Here is an 18,564-nt window from a genome sequence, read left to right as displayed (position 1 = left end):
TGAGATCTGTGACTGCAGGGGTCTGCATGGGGCCACAGTTCTCTGTGGGGAAAGGTCCAACAGCAGAGCAAGATCCAAAGTGAAATAATCCCATTTCAATGAGAAATAAGGAACATGTAAGGAGTGCTATGGCCCAGACGTGGACATGGTACTTTCCACAGAGATGTCAGAACTTGAATCCACTCCCATTCTCCTATTAATAACAGTGCAGACCTTGCACTAGCAGTCCAGTCTTGATACAAAGAGCTCTGTGACACCCTTTGGGTTGGGCTAGAGAGGAAGGACCTATCTTTTTAGCAGCTTTGTGATGGCACACAGTGTACCTGGTTGGCCAGAGCCAGCTGCAGACAGAGCAAAGTGGCCTCACCAGCAGACGAGGCGGGTCTGCGGGGGAAGGTGGATTCTTTCCTTCCAAAAAGGCTCAGAAAATACATCAGGAATGGCAATGCTAGTAAATCTTTCCACCCAGCAAGCCATGACCTCAGCTCCCAGCCCTCCTGCAAGAGGCTGGAGGCGATGCTCAGCTCCTCGGTGCCGGTGTGCAGTGAAGGAGCGACGTGGAACAGATTGTGTTGTGCTGGGAATGCATCCCCAGTGCATCCATTTTTTTCTCCCAGGGACGTATTTTGGTGCCTAGCTCCTTGCTTTCTTAGCAAAGGGATGAAGAAGAGGATGGAGAGGAGGGTTCCCATCATACAGAACACAGCCAGCCTCTATGGCCCCTCGGAAATGGGATTCATGGCACATGTGAGGAGGGAGCACCTCAGATGGAAGCAGGATGGACTTGATCCTTGCTGCCAGCCAATGGGTTGAGACATGAGAACACGAGAAGCCGTGGCTCAAAGAGTTGCCATAGGATCCTAAAGTCATTCGGGATGGAAGCAACCTGGTCACCCTCCTGCTCAAAACAAAGTCATACATTGCGGGAACCCATCGCTGCCACGGCTGAGAGCTAAAGACAACCAAACAGGCAAAGACAAAGAGAAGAGGGGACAAAGCTGCCTAAAACCCCTAGGTACTGATGCACCCCAAAGCTGCTGAGCAGCCACATCCTACCCACAACCAGGCCACCCTCAGGAAGAGGCCAGTGCTGTGCCTGTTGCCCTGAATTCGCCCAGCCACCCTTGTGACAGCACCTGCATGGGGACCCACCATGTGTCTGCACCCCAAGCTCAAATCCAGCCTTGGGTCCATAGGGAATTGATGCTCTATGCTGAGCTCTGGTTCTGGCCCATGCTGGGCTCTGCTCTGTGTTTTGGAGGAGATGGGATGGAAATGCCAGCTGCTCCCCCTGTGCCCAGCACCTGCTGAGTGCTTCAGGTGGCCCTTCTGCATGGTACTGTCTTCCCCCCCACCCCCCTCCATTTTTGGGGACATCTATTGATTTTTCACGCATTTCTGTATGAAATTACACCGAGTGCTGCAGAAGCACTGATGGAACCCCCCAGAGCCATGGGGTTGGATGGAGCCATCCAGGTGAGCCATCCAGCACTGCTACACCCCAGGTCACAGAAATCCCAACAGAGGTGAGGATGTGGTGCACGTGTCCCATTCTGGGCTGGCAGGAACCTCCAAATCCCTCCCCCGCTCCTCTCGCTGAGATCTGAACCATTTTTCTGCCTCTACCACAAAAGCAACAGAGGGACACCCTGCCCCTGCTGCACCCCAAACTCCCCACGTGGGATTTCTCTCTGGCTCACAATTATCTGCAGAGCTGTTTAAAAGTAAACAACAAAGAATAAGGCTCACACGACAAAGCTGAGGTCTCACTGAGCAGCATTTCAGCACATTCTGGTCCCCATTACATGGATGCTTCTCTCTCCTGAGCTTTGAACGCGACGCTCAACAATGAATGCATCAGGCTTAGCAATGCTGACCTCACCATCCCCACGACTGCATCACTACTCACACTTCAGATTCAAAGTGATTTGTCAGAAACCATCCTCTCTGGGTGGAAAAAGCTCCCCAAAGTGCTAACGATGCAGCACAGCTCATCCTCTGCCATTGCTGCAGCAGGTTGGCTTTGCAGGGCGAGGACTGGTTTTGCAAGCAAGGCTGCACCTGTGAGAAAAGCAACTCAGCCCACTGCATCACATCACAGTTCCCTGGGGAAAAGCAGAGAAAGGTGAGAATGGGCTGCACACAACATTCCAAAACTGCCACCAGAAGAACTCATGTTCACCAAATCCGCATTGTTTTTGTCTTTTTTTTTTTTTTTTTTTTTTTTTTTTTTGCCCAAGACCAAAAGCTCTCAGCTCTCTAACGCTCAGATTTTTAGCATCAATTCATTTTTATCTTGCAGCCTTCCTGAGCTGGGACAGCGCTCGCTCGTGAGCATTGCTGCTATGCTGAGCATTCAGAGCCACCACGTCGGGTGCGTGCGGATTACTTTGCTTTAAGGGCCCTGCTGCTTTACAGGTGTCGGCTCTTCCAGTCTGCACCTTTGTTTTTGAAACACCCTGAGCACATGCTCAGCCTTCTTTACAGCCCAGAGAAATGAAGCAAGATGGAAATTCCCATGCTGGGCCGTAGGAGCATTGCACCACTCTCAGCACTTTTGAAGCAGGGCGAAACTCAAGAATCCTTCCATCACAGCCTCCCTCCCCCTAACCGTGGGCTCACAATGCACACCAGTCTATCTCAGTGCCATTTCCCAAGCTGTTCACCAAGAGAAAATGAAAGAACAGGGAAGTACCAGGGGTTGACCAGAGAAGAGGGGAGAGCTGCACTACTTTGTGACAAAGGGAGCAGGGAGATGCTGCCCCATCTCCTGGTCCAGGCAGGGTGAAGGCTGGCAGGCTGAGGAGCTGCTGCACTGTGAGCAGAGTGCAGCTGTGTATCCTTAGGGTTTAGCAGCACAAAGGCAGTGCCAGGTGAGCAGGAATCAGATAAAGCCACCCGTGCTGCGGGGTGTGCAGCAACGCTGTGCCTGCAGTGCTGTGCAGAGAGGGGTTTGTGGGGCAGCAAAGAGAACTTTGTGCTTTGAAGGTGAAAAGCTGAAGCTGAGCATCTGGGCTGCAAACTGGTGAGCACAGGTGACCCAAGAGAGCCTTTTAGTGCTAAGTGAAAAAGGAAAAACTCAAACCCAGAGCGCTGCCGCTTGGAGGAGGGGAGTGGTGCCTACTTGTGGGGAGGTTTTCCTGCTCTGCATGGCCCACATGCATGGAGCGTGAGCAAGAGCCGCTGCCCTGTGTGCCCTTCCCCTCCCAGCTGGTGGCTGCCAGGAGCCAGGAAACGAGCCCTGTGAGATGGCTCAGCCCAGAGCAGCCCTGCAGCGACAGAGGGGGATATACCAGAGCACAGTGCCAGCGTGGATCAACCAGAGCAGAAATCCCAGGCAGGATGCACCAGGGTGAGGCCGGAGCAGAAATCCCGTGTGCTCCTGGGAAGGCTGCAGCAAAGCAATGCCTGGTGTGCAGCGCGCACCGACATTTGCTGCCAGTCCTCCCCACACTCCTGCATACACGGGCAACTCCAAGAGCCGCCTGCAGCCTCTTCTGTTTGCCACCCTCTGCCCTGCGCTTCCCTGGGGCAGCGGACAGCCAAAACCCCACACATCAGAGGAACACCACGGAGATGTTCAGCAAAGAGCACAGTGTTAAGAAAGCCCAAAGGGAGACACGTTAAGCCCAGAAGAGGGTTTGGAGGAGTACCTTTGTTGTCAGTGCTCATCCGCCCGGCCCGCGTGCGGAGCTGCCTGCTGCCCTTTAGCTTTGTCTCTCTTTCCCCCCAGTGCATTGTGACAGCCCCCAGGGCAGAGCAGCTCTTTAGTGTGGTCTGCACCGTGTGTGGTGAGGAGCCCTGCTCTCTAGCTTTTTTCTCAGTGCAGTTTCCATGCTCGGTTTCAGAATGACGACCTCTGATGTCTCGCTGCCGCGGGCAGCAGCTCTCTCTCGCGCACAAGTGGGTTTATCTTGCATCCTTTCATTTTACTCTCACACCCAGCTGGTGGGCTGACGGCTTTCAAAATAAAATCAAGCTGCCAGGAGGCTCCTGGGGCTCTACCAACGTTTTGCAAAGGCTTTGTTGAAAATGGCCCTTTTCCATCAGTACTCCCATTGGTATAATTGGTCACCTGGGGATTCCCGGACAATGGGTACCCCAGGAGCAGATACAGCGCGGTGCCCAGCTTTCTATCTGCTGGGTGGTGCAGAAAGACTAAAATTGGAGCTGCTTCAAAGCCACCCACGCTCACCCAGGAAAGGAACGTGGAGCAAGAACTCCCTTGGAGCATGAACAGCCCAAACCTCAGCTTTCCAAATGGCACCCATGCGATTGAAGGGCTGATCCCAATTAATGGCACCAAAAGACGAAGGTGCCGACCCCCTCCTCATGCTGCAAGCGATGCCCGAGCACCAGGGGCAATCAGAGAATCTGTAACATAAGCAGAAATTGCCCCAGCACTGTACTCAGCATCTCAGAGCACTGGAATTACCCTCTCCATCCTCGGCAGCACATCCCTCCCATGCAACGTTTGCTCTGCGCTCGCTGCTCCCAGCACCATCTCTGCAGCAGATGGAGGAGCTCTGAGCAAACAGAGCTTTTTTGCATCTCGATGGGAAGGCCAGGAGGTTTCAACTGCTGCCGGAGCAGAGAGACTCCGAGGGGGCTGAGAACAAGAGAGCTCACAGAACACCATCATGCGAAATAGCCGTGGGCAGAGAACCTGGGCCGGTTGTTCTGCTGGAAAGACACCACAGCTCACACAATGCAGCACTGTCTTTTCCCCGCTACGCTGGGGGAAATTGGTTTTTCCTCCTTTTAATTGTCCTTCTGTTTGCAAATTGCTCGTGTGTGCTTTTAGTCTCAGTCGCTTCTATTTTAGGAGCGAGGCAAATGGCAAACAAGGAGAGAGAGCAAGTGAAGTTTCCATGAGACTTCTGCCTCCACTGCTGCAACATGGGACAATCCCTCAGGGCCAACACGAAGCGACACAGCCCCAAATCACCCCCAGCAGCCCACACCCCATGCACAGAGCGTGCTCTGCTCGGGTTTATTGCTTCAGAGCAAAAGCCAACAGTTGGAACTCAGTGCACGGCAGGAGCACGCGCAGCATCCGCAGCGCCCATTGCAGCGGGGAAATGCCAGCAGGGACCATTCCCTGCAGAGCCAGGGAAGGAAAACCCCAATGCTGGTCCCCCATGTGATAAAGGGCAGCAATTCTTGGCTGTAACCACTGTGATTTTGGGGGGACACAACTGATAGGACAAAGGCACACGGGTTTCTCTGAGCTGTGCCATCCTCCTCTTCACCCCACCAAAATAATGCGTCTGTGAACGTCGGAGAAAAGATATCCCCCAACAGGAAAAAAAAAAGGAAAGAAAGAAAGGGAAAAAAAAGCTCTTAAGAAATAGAAGGTCAAATTTTCTTCTTATGCAACTCCCTCGCAACTTGTAAAACCTAAAGCTGCAGGACATAAATCAACCACTAACTGCCTGGGGTTACAGAGACACTTCCTCTAATAGCACCCGATTGCGTAAGTGCCTTTTAACGGGAGTTTGTCTCTGCTGAAATCTCTGTTAGGGAGAGGCTGAGCAGCCCCTGCTGGGCTGAGGCTTTGTGCAACTTTCTTGCCCCGCTCCCCTTCTTGGGGACACCCAGGGATCCCCTCTCTCAGCCCCTTTTACACCGGAGAAAGGTTGGAAGAGTCTCTCAGCTCAAACACCGTTTTTCTCCACAGATGCAAATGGGAGAGAGCAGTGGGATCCCACCCTTCTTCCCATAGCAATGCCATCTACGGGGTCCTCTGCCCACAGCACATCGGTTCCAGCTGGAAACGGCTTTATTTACATGTTAGTCCCTCCTTTGTTCCCCCCTCCCCCCATCCCCCATCCAAAAACAAAGACAGAAACCGAGAGAAATCACTGCGCGCCACTGCTGCTTCGGAGCATCACGTTGTTATGGCCAAAAAACACAACGGGGGAAGGAAAGGCCATCGTGTGTCCCCCATCCTCCCCACCCCCCAGTCCATGGGACAGAACCCTGCACCCAACGCAGCCGTGCTGTTTGTTTGGTGACTGTTCTGCTACGGTTATTTTTAGCTGGTGACGCCTGGGGTATTTCGCTTCAGGATGTCCGGTCTGAGCCTCTTTCTGGGAATCCCATGTTCTCTAATTGTAAACAGCCCCACTCAGTTGCTGCAAGCACCAAGAGGCCCAGACTCATACAGCAGGGCTGTCAGGTGTGAGTCAAACAGGAAGCTGCTGCCACTTCCACAAGCAAAGCATCGGGTGTGAAAAAGTGCTCCATTCACACAGCCTCACAGCCCAGCCCAGATCCCACAGCATGGGATGCCCCTGAAGTGTGACCAGCTCTGTCCCTCCTCCAAAATGTTGTCCCTAGGAGAAAAAGGGTTCCCAAGGGCCTCGTGTGTGGATGTTGCTGCAGTGGTGCAAAGGGTGAAGGGGATGGGTGAGATGGGGATGGGATGGGACGGGGATGAGGATGCTGAGGGAATAGGATGGGGATGCTGATGGGGATGGGGATCAGTGGGGACAAGGATGCTGGAAGAATGGGATGGGGATGAGGATGCTGAGGGAATGGGATGGGATGGGGAGGCCACAAGGATCCTGAAGGAAAGAAGTCGGGATGCTGATGAGGATAGAATGGTGATGCCAATGCAGGAGGTGTGGAGGCACAAGAGTGCACAGGATGGAAACAGGGAGCAGTTACAGCCTCATTTCCCACCCCATGGGGCTGAGCTGAAGCAGCTGCCAACCTGAGCTCAGAAACACTGCCAGGGAGTGCTAACAGCAGCACACTGCTCCCCCTGTGCACTAACCCAGCCTGGGGTGACCCAAACGCACGTTCCCTGTGCCATAGGAGATGGGCATCCAGGTCTACATCACCCCAGGGTCCAATCACTGTACAAAGGGATGGAATATAAGGGCATGGGATGCTAAGACAGCACTGTCAGGAGAGAACCTGTCACAGAGACCACAGTTATTGCAGCACGCAGGACAGGAAGGCACCAAAACGCGTGTCCTAATTTCATTGGGGCCACAAAGAGCTGCAGCAGCACCAGCAGCCCTTTGCACCCCACCATTTGAGCCCTCAGATTCCAGCAAGCAGCAACGATGGCACCGCGCTGCTCTTGGGGACCCAGCAACAACGCTCACAGCTCAGCTGCTCTGAAGGTCCCAAATGTTAGCAGTGCAACAACAGAGACAGCAAAATCCTCCCTTGTGTTTCTCTGAAGTCGCAGCATCACGGAGAGCTCTGCATTGGAAGCAGTTTGTTTTGCACAGGGCAGGAAGGTCAGAGCCAACATCTGCAGCACTGTTACAGAGGCTGATGCTCCTCCAGCCTCCCCAGTGCCAGAAACCCGGCGCACCTTGCAGCCTTTTGGGTCCCTTTGGGACGTCACATTCCTCAGCCATCCCCCTGCCCATCCCTGCCCTCTGCATGGGCTCAAAACCCAGTGAAGAACTGAGCCAGCTGAGCAGCCCAGGGCACTTTCATGGCTGAGGAAGGGCAGAGCACAATGCTTACAGAAGGGTAAAGATGGGCAGGATGCTATAAAGCATCCTGTTGGAACACATCCACACCAAGCATCCCCACAGACCTCAGCACTGAGCTCCCCAGAAGGAGCCGTGCGCGGAGCACAGTTGTACCCATCCCTTATCTGACTCATTTTAGCATCTCAGGGGAAACCCTGGCATCGATAAACAGCGCTCTGCTCTCTGCCTCCACGTTCACCAACCGAAATCTGGAGTCTATTTTTAACCCTCTGCCACCCACAGCTGGGAGGGAGCCGGCAGCTCCCCGCTCTCGTGCTGTTGTTTATCGGGTTGGGTGAACTGACTGCAGCACTGGCGAGGTATCGAACAAAGTGAGACCAAAACAAGAGTGCTGATGTGTCATGCTACCACTTTCCATGCTCGGCGCCTGCACTGTGCCCCCGGATGGGGTATGCAAAACCAGAAAGCTCCCATGTTTTATTTTCCAGCACATCCCCAGATGAGTGTGTTGCTCAGCCTGCTCGTGGGCCGCTGCTTGCTGAGGGGCTGGGCTGCATGCATGGCCATGAATGAATGGGGAAAAGAACATAAGGAGGAGATGGATTCATCCTGCAGCATGGACACGGCATGAAGGCTGCCTGAATCCAGCAGGGCGGGCAGAGCTGCCACTGCTTGGAGCCTTCATGGAGCTTTTTGCACGCTGCTGCTGCACGAGGGAGCGGATGCAGCCTTTGTGGTCAGGGCAGGACACGGCGTGCTTCCTCCAGTGCTGGAGGATCCAAGAGCAAAGCTTCCAGCTTTCCCTTGGGGAAACACCTCCACTCTGACCACTGCAGGAGAGAGGTCTGCTTGTAATTCCTGCTCGAACAAAGGCTGCCTTAAACAGCAGTGTCCCAACCCCACCGCAGCACAACACCTGATGCTTCCTTCTCAAAGCCTCCACGCTCCCTGCAAGGCTTTTGGTGACGACTGATTCCAGGATGGCTTTAAGAAAATCGCTGGCTGGCTTCTGGCACCATGACTGGCAGCTCCTTTTGCTCTGCTCTGCCCATTCCCAGCTCAGCTGGGAGGCATCGCATCACCCTGGGCTCCTCATCCAGCCAGCAGCCAAAGGGCAACACAACATCACCCAGGAGACATTCCCTCTTTGGGTTTAATGATGGAAACCATCTGCTGTTGCGTTGCTCAGAGCTCCACGTTGCCTCCCCAGCAGCCCAGAAATAACTCAGAAGACGCGAATCCATCTGGTAGCCCCAGTTGGTCTCCATTTCCCCATTGGAGATGGGGCAGAGCCATGTGCCTGTTCCCGAGCTGCTGGTCCCTCTCTGGCTCTTCCTGCTCCACTGCAGCATTGTGCTGTAAAACCTTCATTTCCTGACATGCATGGGATGAGGCCAAGGGGTCGTGTTTTGGACAACTTGCCTTTTCCATGGCAACTGGCAATGATGTCAGCAACGTGCAGTGATGGGAAGGGGCCAGGGGAATGGTGAGATCTCCAGGAACCAGGCAGGAGGGGCTGCTGTGCTGGTGCCCTGGGCTGGGGGAGCCCTGAAGGCATCTGCCCTCCTCCCAGCCACATCCCTCCATCCACCCTTGTGATGCTCTGTTCACCACCACTGCACAAAACAAAGCATCCAATGCTCTCCCCTGCATAGGTGTCTGCAGGACATGTCCGTCCCGTGGCTGTGGGTTCTGAGTTCTCCCATTCCCTCTGTTCCTCCAGCCGCTCTCCTCCCCATCACAAACCCTCTCCCTCCAGTAGAGCCCCTTTACAACAGCAAAGTAATTAAAAGCTCCAGCAGATGAGCATGCGGGACACTGATGGCCAGCACCAGCTTGAATGCTCCCACATGGCCGTGTCTGTCTGTCTGTCCACCTGTCTGGGCTTCCTGTGGCTGAAGGCATCTGCCACCACAGCTCTGAGCACACTGCTACAGCAAAGTCGTGTCTGGGTCAGCTCTGAGATACCAACAAAAACTTCCTATGCATAGAGTTGTCAAGAGATCCCCATCCCATCTGCCTTTGACACAACTGGAAATCCTATGGATCTCTTTTCCACCCCAGAAACACCTTTCCAGGTGGGAAGTATCATCAGTTCTGCCCCCATTCCTTATGCTTTACAGACTGACCTGGGCACGCAGCTGCAGCCAGAAGGGAGCAAAGCCAGAGGAGCATTGCAGAGATGAGAAGCAAACTGCTGGGAAGCACAAGCCATGCACCCACAGCAGAGTTCTCACACAAATTTAATGGGTAATCAATAATAATATTTACCTGCTGCATTCCCACAGAGCACTTATCTGCCTAAAGGTCCCAGCAAGAAAAGAAGCAAACAGGGCAGGCTTGGTCCAGCTCCCTGCTTTAACTCTGTCCATGACGGCAAGTTGTTCAGGTGACCTGGTACAACAACGATTTGCATCTGGAACAACCCATAGATATCAACAAAACAGCAGGGAGAGACAAACTGGGTGACTGTAGGCATGGATCTGCACCAAGCAGGTCCGTGAAAGCACAGGGATGCACTCGTGCTGTCGGTGGTAGCACAAAACTGATGGCAAACGCCATCCAAACAGTGGCAAACCTCATCCAAACAGTGGCAAACACCATCACAACGGTGACAAACACCACCGAAGCAGTGATGCTGCCTTCCCTGCATTTTGGATCTCATTGGGAGATTTCAACCAAATGTGGGGAAATGGCCCCAGAATTGCTCAGCCCCTATGGGAACCCAACAGCACCGTGGTGGGGAAAGGGAAAACAAAACAACCCCACGAGAGGACTTCCAAAAACGCTGCACGAAAAGTGAACACTCAGCAGAGCGAGGTTTCCTGCGCAGTGAGAGTTGGCCGCTGAGCGAACAGGAAATCACTGCTTCCTGCATGCAGAGGAAGTGCCTATCTAATGCCTGTGATCAAAAACAAACAGCGCTTCGATTAAACAAACAAAGGGCCTAAAAACTTCAACAGCTCGCAGCTGGGGTCAGCTCCAGCGGTGGGGGGAAAGCGGCCAAAAATAAGAAGCTTTTCACCTTCAGAAGGGCCCTCGTCCCCTTCCCTGTTTGGCAACGTGGTTGCACTGTGTGCAGGAGGCGGTGGGGGTTTGGGTGTCCCCAAATCTGCTCTCACCCTACAGCATGGAGGGGACAGGGGTGGGCACCAGCAATGACCTCAGTGCTTGGGTTTGGTAAAGCGTTGATCAGATGCGCTCTCAATCTTCTCCAAGCAAACAGCACTGGGGCTCTCAGCATTTGCCCATCAGGAGATTTCAGATCCCCACCAGCTCTGCACCCTCCATGAGGTTCGCTCCAGCAGTTCCCAGTCTGCCTGGAAGTGGGGAGCGCAGTGCTGGGCCCAGTGCTCCAGTTAACCTTTGGTCAACCTTGGTCAATTGTTGGCCAACCAGGATATCAGCCTTCTGGCCATAGGGCACACTGCTGGCTCGTGGTCTCTGTGCCTGCTCTTGGATTTGTTTTGAGATTTAATTTCATCTCTAGAAATATTTCCCTTCCAAACCACTGCAGAGATTCTTTTTGTTTGAATGCAGAATCCCTTATTTCAATATAATGAATTCAGGCTACGGGGATAGGAATACTTCTTATTCCAGAGAAGGACTTACAGAACCCAGGCTATAAATCATCCCTGGAAGCAACACGATCGTGAGGCTCTGCTCATCTCAGGGCTGGAGGAGACTGCAGGTTATGCAGTGCCCAGGGACCTCGTGCCGTTATTCCAGCTTGCTGCAAACGTTTTGTTTTTGGACAAATCCCAGCTGGGAGATTGATGCGAGGAAGCAGCAGGATCCAGGTGCTGCCCAGCCCCAAGCACAGCGCCGGCCACGTCGGGGGAATGGATCTGTGCAGCCTTCATTCCCTGAGTTATGGGCTCTGGGTGTCACCGAATGCTGCACACGTGCTGTTCCCCAGATTTAAAGCACAGCTACAGAGAGGTGGAGGAGGTGGTTTTGCTTCAAGCCTAAAGCAAAGAGTAGGGTTTTTTCCAGCCCTGGCTGAGCCCAAAGCTCCAGCATCGTTCATTCTGCACACGTCTGATGCTCCGAACCGTCCTGGCTGGAAAAACCCTGCTCTCCCAGCACGAAGCTGAACACACTAAAAAGAAACAAAGAGGCCAGGGCTGACGCAGGATGGCGTGTGTGAAAGGCAGCACTCCTCTGCATGGCTCCCAGCAAGACGAGATGAGAAATATGGCTCAGGAACAAAGGAGGGCAGGCAGCAAACAGGGCCGACCCAGGGGACAGGGAAAGGAACGTGGGGACAGGGAAAGGAACGTGGGGACAGGGAAAGGAACGTGGGGACAGGGAAAGGAACGTGGGGACAGGGAAAGGAACGTGGGGACAGGGAAAGGAACGTGGGGACAGCCATCTCCTTGCATCCCCCACCACTTTGCATCTCCAACCATTTTGCATCCCCCACCACCTTGCTTGGCCCTCACCTTGCTGTGGGTCTGCACCAGCACTGCAAAGCTCATGATGGCTTTTGCAGACCCACACACATCCGCCAGGCCACGGCGCAGGGCAGGACGCAGCAGCTTTTCCCCTCTGTGCATTTTGCACTCAGAAGATGCCAGTGCAGAGAGCAGCAGATCCAACCACAAGCTGATGGAAAAATGATTCCAGCATCACCGATAGCCCCGCAACGGACAGCAAATATGAAGGGTAGGGAATGTGCACCGGGGCCTTCCTGTGTGGCCACCACACAAAATCTATTACTGAGCAGTTTGTCCAGTGATATTAAAACCATCAGGTGCAGCCAGCACGATTTTGCTAAGTGCTCACAGCACTGAGGCTTTTTGCCTGGTGCACCTGGTTTGTTAAAAAAATAATTACAGTTTCCCCATTTCCTGCTGTGGAAAGAAAACTTCCTAACTAATCACAGCCAGTTAATATGCATTTAAAGTGCATTCTCCTATGCAACGACATGACACAAGGCTGCGTCTGTGCAGGAGGATCAGCCTGTGGATGCTCCTTTAAATGCTGTCTGCTCCTTCCTAATGCAGAGCTGCAGTCCCATGCTGGCGGATTGAAGGGTTGCTGAGGCTGTTCCATCCCTAGCTGGAAAATCCATGCAACATCCCTGGAAAGTTGATGGCTGCTGTGGACGTGTTGGCCAATTTCCTCATTGTGCAAGTGCCAAGAGCAGAGATGAACTCCTGGAGGCTGCGCTGGAGGGGGCTGTGGGCACTGAGCTGGGGAAGATGGCAGAAGGACTTCGAGCTTTGGGGGCAGGAGCAGCAGTGAAGTTCTCAGTTCCTCCTAATTATCCCTCAGAGCCTTTATCTCCATTTATATAAGCACATCAGCTCCTGCTGGCAGCACACCTGTCCCAGGCAGCACAGTGGTCAGGGGGTGTCCTCCTGCTGCAGGATCTGGTTGGTGTCACAGTTGATGCTGCTCATTCCATCTCCATCTTTACTTTTGACTTGTGAAGCCCAATGTTATCCCTCAATGGGATTCAGCTGAGTGAGGCTTTCTTTTAGCTGAAGGACTCTGATCCTCCCTGGAATGGAGCAGCTCTTCTACAACCACCCAACCCATCACCCAACCCCAAACCCTTTCGCCTACAGCTCCCATCCCATATCCAGACACCCCATAGCATTGCCCAGAGCTGCTGCATCCAGCAGAGCTCCCTATGAGCAAATGCCACAAACACAGATGGGATGGGAGGAAAACAGCCAGGCTTGCATTGGACCAACAAATGTGATTTTAAGGAGGAAAAAAAAGCTCAGCACACATCCAGGCTGTTCTGACACAGCGCTCTGAATGATTTTTGCACAACAGGTTCTGTTCTTTCATACCTTGTGTGATAATTCCCTGGCTGTAACACCCAGAATCACACTCCAAGAGAGTTTCTCCTTTCATAGCCTCCCATTGCCTGCTCAGGGCACAAAACCCATCTCCTCAGCCTTGCATCTACACCTGATGGCACAGGTTTTTCTGTTTCTTCCTCCAAAGAATTCAGCTCCCGTGAGATTAAAGCACACTGAAGGCTCAGCACTGCCCAGGCACCCCACTGCACATCCTTCTGCCTCCCAACACTGGTGGCCAAAGCCTGTCCAGAGCTGCTTTCCTACAGCAGTTGCACCACTCAGCATCTGACCTACTTTTCCTGTTCTCGGCTGCAATCTCCCAGTGCTTTTTAACAAGAAATCCCATTGCTTGCACATGCCCAGGTTCACCCTGTTAACCTACATTTCTCTCTGTCAGTGTCTTTTCCCTGTTTTCCATCAGCTGCTCCCAAAGCCCCCACCAGGAGGATACCATTCATCCAGATTAGAAGCACAATCAAATGTCCCTATTGGTTGGGCTGAGTGGTTGCCAGAAGAGCCTCCTCCTCCTCCACATCTTCCTCCTCCTCCTCTTCCTCCAGCCACCACCAGGTTTGTGCCCTTCACCTGGATAGATTCCTGCTGACGTGGAATCCACCCTTACTGTGGTTATCCCACACCTCCCCTCTATGTTCCAGAGCAGGAGGCAGCAATGTGAGAAGCTCACCTGTAACGAATCTTTGAGGTTTTCTTATCTGGTTTTGGCACAGAGGATTACGAGAAGCTTTAGGGGCTGCTCTTTTCCATGCCCGGTCCCAAAGACCTCAGACACCCCGTGGCATTTCCCAGACTGAGATCCTATTTCCTACGAATCGGATTTCAGCACAGACAGCAGATCCTGGAGACAGATGGAGACGAGGAGGAAAATCCCCATGTGAAAGCTCAGACATCGACTGCAGCGTCTGGGCTGGGTTGGGCTGCTCAGCCCTTTGCAGGGTCTGTAACACATCTGGCACTGCTGTCCTCTGCCCCTCTGTACCACGGGGCTGCACAGCCCACGTGCATCACCTGTACTTATTCTGCACGTTGCATTTCTCCCCACTCCCCAAATTAAGGCGAAGGTAAGGAGTGCGTTGTGAGTCATTCAGAGAATAGAGGAGCAGACACAAGCAGGACAGGGACTGCTCTGCCCTCAACATCCTTTGGAATTACAGCTCCTGCTCCTTTGTTCCCATTGTCACCTGGGCATTGAGAGCAAAACAACAGATGAAAAGTGCACAGCAGCAAAGAGGGAGCTGCCTGGTGAGTGAGCAAAGTGCACACAGGCCCCAGAGAGAGCAAGCACCTTAAAGGAGATTGCTGTGAGACCAGAGGGATAGCTGATAGCCAGGGGGAGGAGAAGGGGGAAAGCACCAGGAATGGGGAACAGAGCCCTTCTGGTGCACATCAAACACAGCACATGTCCTGGGCAGCCCAGGCCAGGGGAGCTGCTCTGGAGGAGCTGGCAGGTCTGCACTGTGCTTCCTTGCAGCGTGCGATCCCTTGTGTGATCTTAAGGTTGATTTGGAATAGGCCTGAGTGTCTGCCATGGTGAATTGCTTGGGTTTTCCCGGGAGGTGAGACTGGGACCTGTATTGCAGGCAAGCCAGCAGCCCCAGTGCTTGCCCTGAACTCCCTTAACTAACAAAACCTGCATCCTTGCTTTTGCCTCCTGTTCTCCGTGCAGGAAGCAGTGCTACAGCCCCAGCCTGCGCTGCTCCCCGCAGCCCCACGTCACCAATCCATGCACGGCAGAGCTCCCTGCTGCTCCGGCCCATCTCTTGCTGCTTAAAACAGGAAAAGGCAGCAAGCAGAGGAGGGGTGCAGCCCCCACGTTGTGCAGCCCCCACCTCCAAAACCACACACCTGCCATCACACGACAGCCCTCCCGCAGCGCAGCTCCTGGGAACACGGTTGCATCACATTTGTTTTTGCTTTGCTTTGCTTTGCTTTGCTTTGGAGAGGAGGATTCCTCCGACCATGCTGAGCAGCCGGTGTCATACAGCTGGCCCAGGTGACATAGGTGACAATGCCACCCACAGATGGGACAGCGCAACGGGGATGTGGGGAGAGCACAATGGGGACAGCACGATGGGGACGGCGCAATGGGGATGTCACAATGGGGACGTGGGGACGGCGCAATGGGGACATGGGGACACTGCAATGGGGATGGAACAGTGGGGACATAGGGGCGCAGTGGGGATGGCACAATGCTGTTATAGGGACAGCACAATGGGGACAACATTGGCACCAGCTTGGGTTGGGTTGGAGCAGTTGGGGCACTTTGCAGCATCACGCGCGTGGGACGCCCGGTACTCACCGTGGCTTTGTCCTTGCATCCAGAGGAGTTAAAGCCCTTGGAGATGCGGTCGCATTGTCCGAGATGTGCTGGGGGGGGGGGAGGCAGCTGCTTTCTTTATATCTCAAGATTCACTAAAGTTCAGGAAGAGAGAGAGAGAAAAGAGAAGGGAAGGCGAAAGGGGAGGGACTGAGCAAAGGGCCCAGAGGCCGTATAGAATGACAATGGAAGGAAATGCTTTATCAAACCTAGAAAGCCAACCCTGTCCTGGGAACACAGAGGGAGAAAAAAAAAAACTTGCTGAAGAAAAGCGAGTTCAGCTGCCTCGGTTCCTCCCTTGGCAGCAGCCCTCCTCCCCCATCCCCTCACTGCAAACACAATGCGAGCCGAAAGCGTCCGGCTCCAACACTTTTTTTTTCATTAAACAGAGAGAAGTTTCAGTTCTTTAAGAAAAAAAAAAAAAAATCCAACAACCAAACCCTGCCCGGGAATGGGAATGTGACGCTCTTCCCCCTCCCCCGGCTGCAGCCTTCCAAGTTTCTATGAGTCAAACGTTTGCAATGTGTTACCGAAATGTTACCAAGCTGGAATGCGGCATCCGAGAGGGTTTGGCCAATAAAACTTTTGTTTGTTGGTTGGGAGAAAGCGTCACCAGCACAGAACACCGCTCCTCTTCCTTCTGCTCTGCCCATCCGGGTGCTGTGTTAGAGGTGCTGATCGAGGGGGCATGGATGCTCCCAATGGGAAATGGTGCTGCGAAGGGAGATGCTGAGGGAAACGGTAAATCCGATGCTGCAGGTGGGGAAAGGAGGGAGATGTGAAATGGTGGGGCCGTCCTGCAGCATGGTGACGGCGGGCCCAAAGCTGAGCACCCAAAGCACTGTAGGCAGATTTTGGGTCAGCAAAATGCTATTCCTCACCCCACAGTTCCTGCGTACATCATAGCTTCATGGGATGGCTTGGGTTGGAAGGGACCTCCGCCCTAAAATGTCTTCCAATGAAGACAACTGAGCACCATCTTTATAGCATTTTCCAGAAGATAGGTTTGCATGCATCAGAATCTCAATTTCTTTCCTCCAGAACCCAGCAGCATAACAAGGAATGCTTTCTTATGATGTTAACCACCATAAGCAACGCCCTGCTTTGGCTGTGCTTAGCTCCTGGAAATGGATCACTGCGATGCATTTTATGCCCTTCAAATCTAGGAAACCCAGTACTTCCCAGCGTCCCTAAACACACAGCAGGTGGGAATTAGTTGATCTCTGAGGTCCCTTCCAACCCAAGCATCCCATGGTTCTATGATGATGGGATGTGATACCACTGGGTATTGATTTTTGGGTTGGAGAACCACCACTGACCTGTCCAGCCCATGCATGTTTTCTCCTTTGATGCCTCAAAATGGCAGCAGCAACAACATTGACATTCAACAGAATGGAAAGGAACTGGGAAGATCTTATCAGACTTCTGTGGCTTTCTTCCCAAATATAGAGGTGCTCCAGGCAGCTCTGTCCTGAAGGAGCCCTACAGTTCCCAGGTCCAATCGCTCTGCACACAGAATTGTCCTAGAATTGTGTTTTTGGCACCGGGTGAGTTTTACCACACCTGCAACAGCTGCAAAACCTATTGAGACTAAATTAAATATATATATATATATATATATCAGAACTGTTGTTGGGATTTTTCTGACTGGTGAAAGAATCTGACGTGGTTGAAGAGAAAAAAAAGAGGATGGGGAAAGAGGAGATGGGGATGGTGAGGATGCACCGAGAGGTTGGGAAGGAGCCGTGCAGACTGTGTCCCCATACGGGGTCACTCCTGCTCTGCTCGGAGCCAATCCCGAGTTGCAAACTTTTACCCAGTTGGATATTTGCTCTGTGTGCACGTTGAGGTGCGTGGAGTCCTTTCACACAGCGAACTGCCAAAAGCAGAGCTGTCCAAATCCAGAGATAAGGGACAGGGCCTTACTTTAACAAAGAGACATTTCCATATCTGAGGAAGTGAGGCAATTCTGCCTCATTAAGAAGGCTGACAAAAATCTCCTAAGAGGAAGAAAGACAGCAAAAGATTAAAATCTGTGCATTTCAGAGGAGAGCAGCCAGGAACGCTCAGGTCCCATCAACTGCGGAGTCAGACAGAGACTGCATGGCACCTCCAGAGCTGGGAGTGATGGTGGTGGTGGAGCTCAGGGGGTGCCTGGAGGGAATGGAGAGACCCAGAGGTGGAGCAGGGAGTGAGCAGAGCCCTCAGAACCGCACTGGGTCCCATCCAGAGAGGGAAAGCCGACGCTTTGCTGCTTTGAACTCAGCCGTCGCTGTGCAGACGTTGAGCCCCAGTGCTCTAATCCGTGCTGGCATGTTCCAGGAGCACTTCTGCAAGGCTTTATCGTGAAAAAAGCAAACCACTACACATTCCAGCAGGCTCCTGGTATCCCTGGCTATGCACACAATGCTCTCCAAGGGAAATCTTCACGTGGCCTGCACGTGTTATTTGCCATTCGCACGGCTGCTCCGTGAGCACGCCCTGCTGCACTGAAGGGTGCACATGGAGAGAAAAGATTCCAAAGTTTCTGCTAATTCAGAGGGAACCGTAGGATAGCAAAGGGGAATGCAAAGCCATCCATGGAGAGTGCTCACACTGTGCAGATTGCTCGGCATCCAGCAGTGAAACGGCTCCGGATGGGCTGCATTGGCCTCATTCTGGCTCTCTCTATTGAAGATGATGCCTTTCCAAGGTGCATTCCCAATGCTGACAGCCCCTTCCCAAGCTCAGCCCACCAGACCTGGTGGTCCAGCATGGACCAACCTGCGCAGTGCCCCCTTCAAGGTGAGATTTCCTTTCCACCACCCCACAATGCGCAGCAGAGAAGCCCTACTATCACCATCAGTGGGAGATCTGGGGGCACGGCAGAAAACCCAAGCATCTCCAGGGGCAGTTTGGCAGCAGATGCCACAAGCATTTCCAGCACGGCAGCACATAGGTACCCTCACAA

At 53.2% G+C, this 18,564-nt stretch overlaps 1 protein-coding gene across 1 annotated transcript in view; it reads right to left on the bottom strand.

Annotated features, from left to right (window-relative positions):
- The window catches only part of HDAC7 (histone deacetylase 7), a 62,118-nt gene extending 46,123 nt beyond the window's left edge, over window positions 1-15,995 (bottom strand). Inside the window, exon 1 of the mRNA XM_010720548.4 lies at window positions 15,597-15,995. Coding sequence (XP_010718850.2) covers window positions 15,597-15,615 — 19 coding nt within the window. The 5' untranslated portion in view covers window positions 15,616-15,995. The remainder of the gene's footprint in view (window positions 1-15,596) is intronic.
- Window positions 15,996-18,564: the final 2,569 nt, after the last annotated feature.

The sequence above is a fragment of the Meleagris gallopavo genome, chromosome 31 (assembly GCF_905368555.1).
Source record: "Meleagris gallopavo chromosome 31, MGAL_WU_HG_1.1, whole genome shotgun sequence".
In the NCBI taxonomy this organism is placed as follows: Eukaryota; Metazoa; Chordata; class Aves; order Galliformes; family Phasianidae; genus Meleagris; species Meleagris gallopavo.
This window is presented reverse-complemented; position numbering and strand designations above follow the sequence as displayed.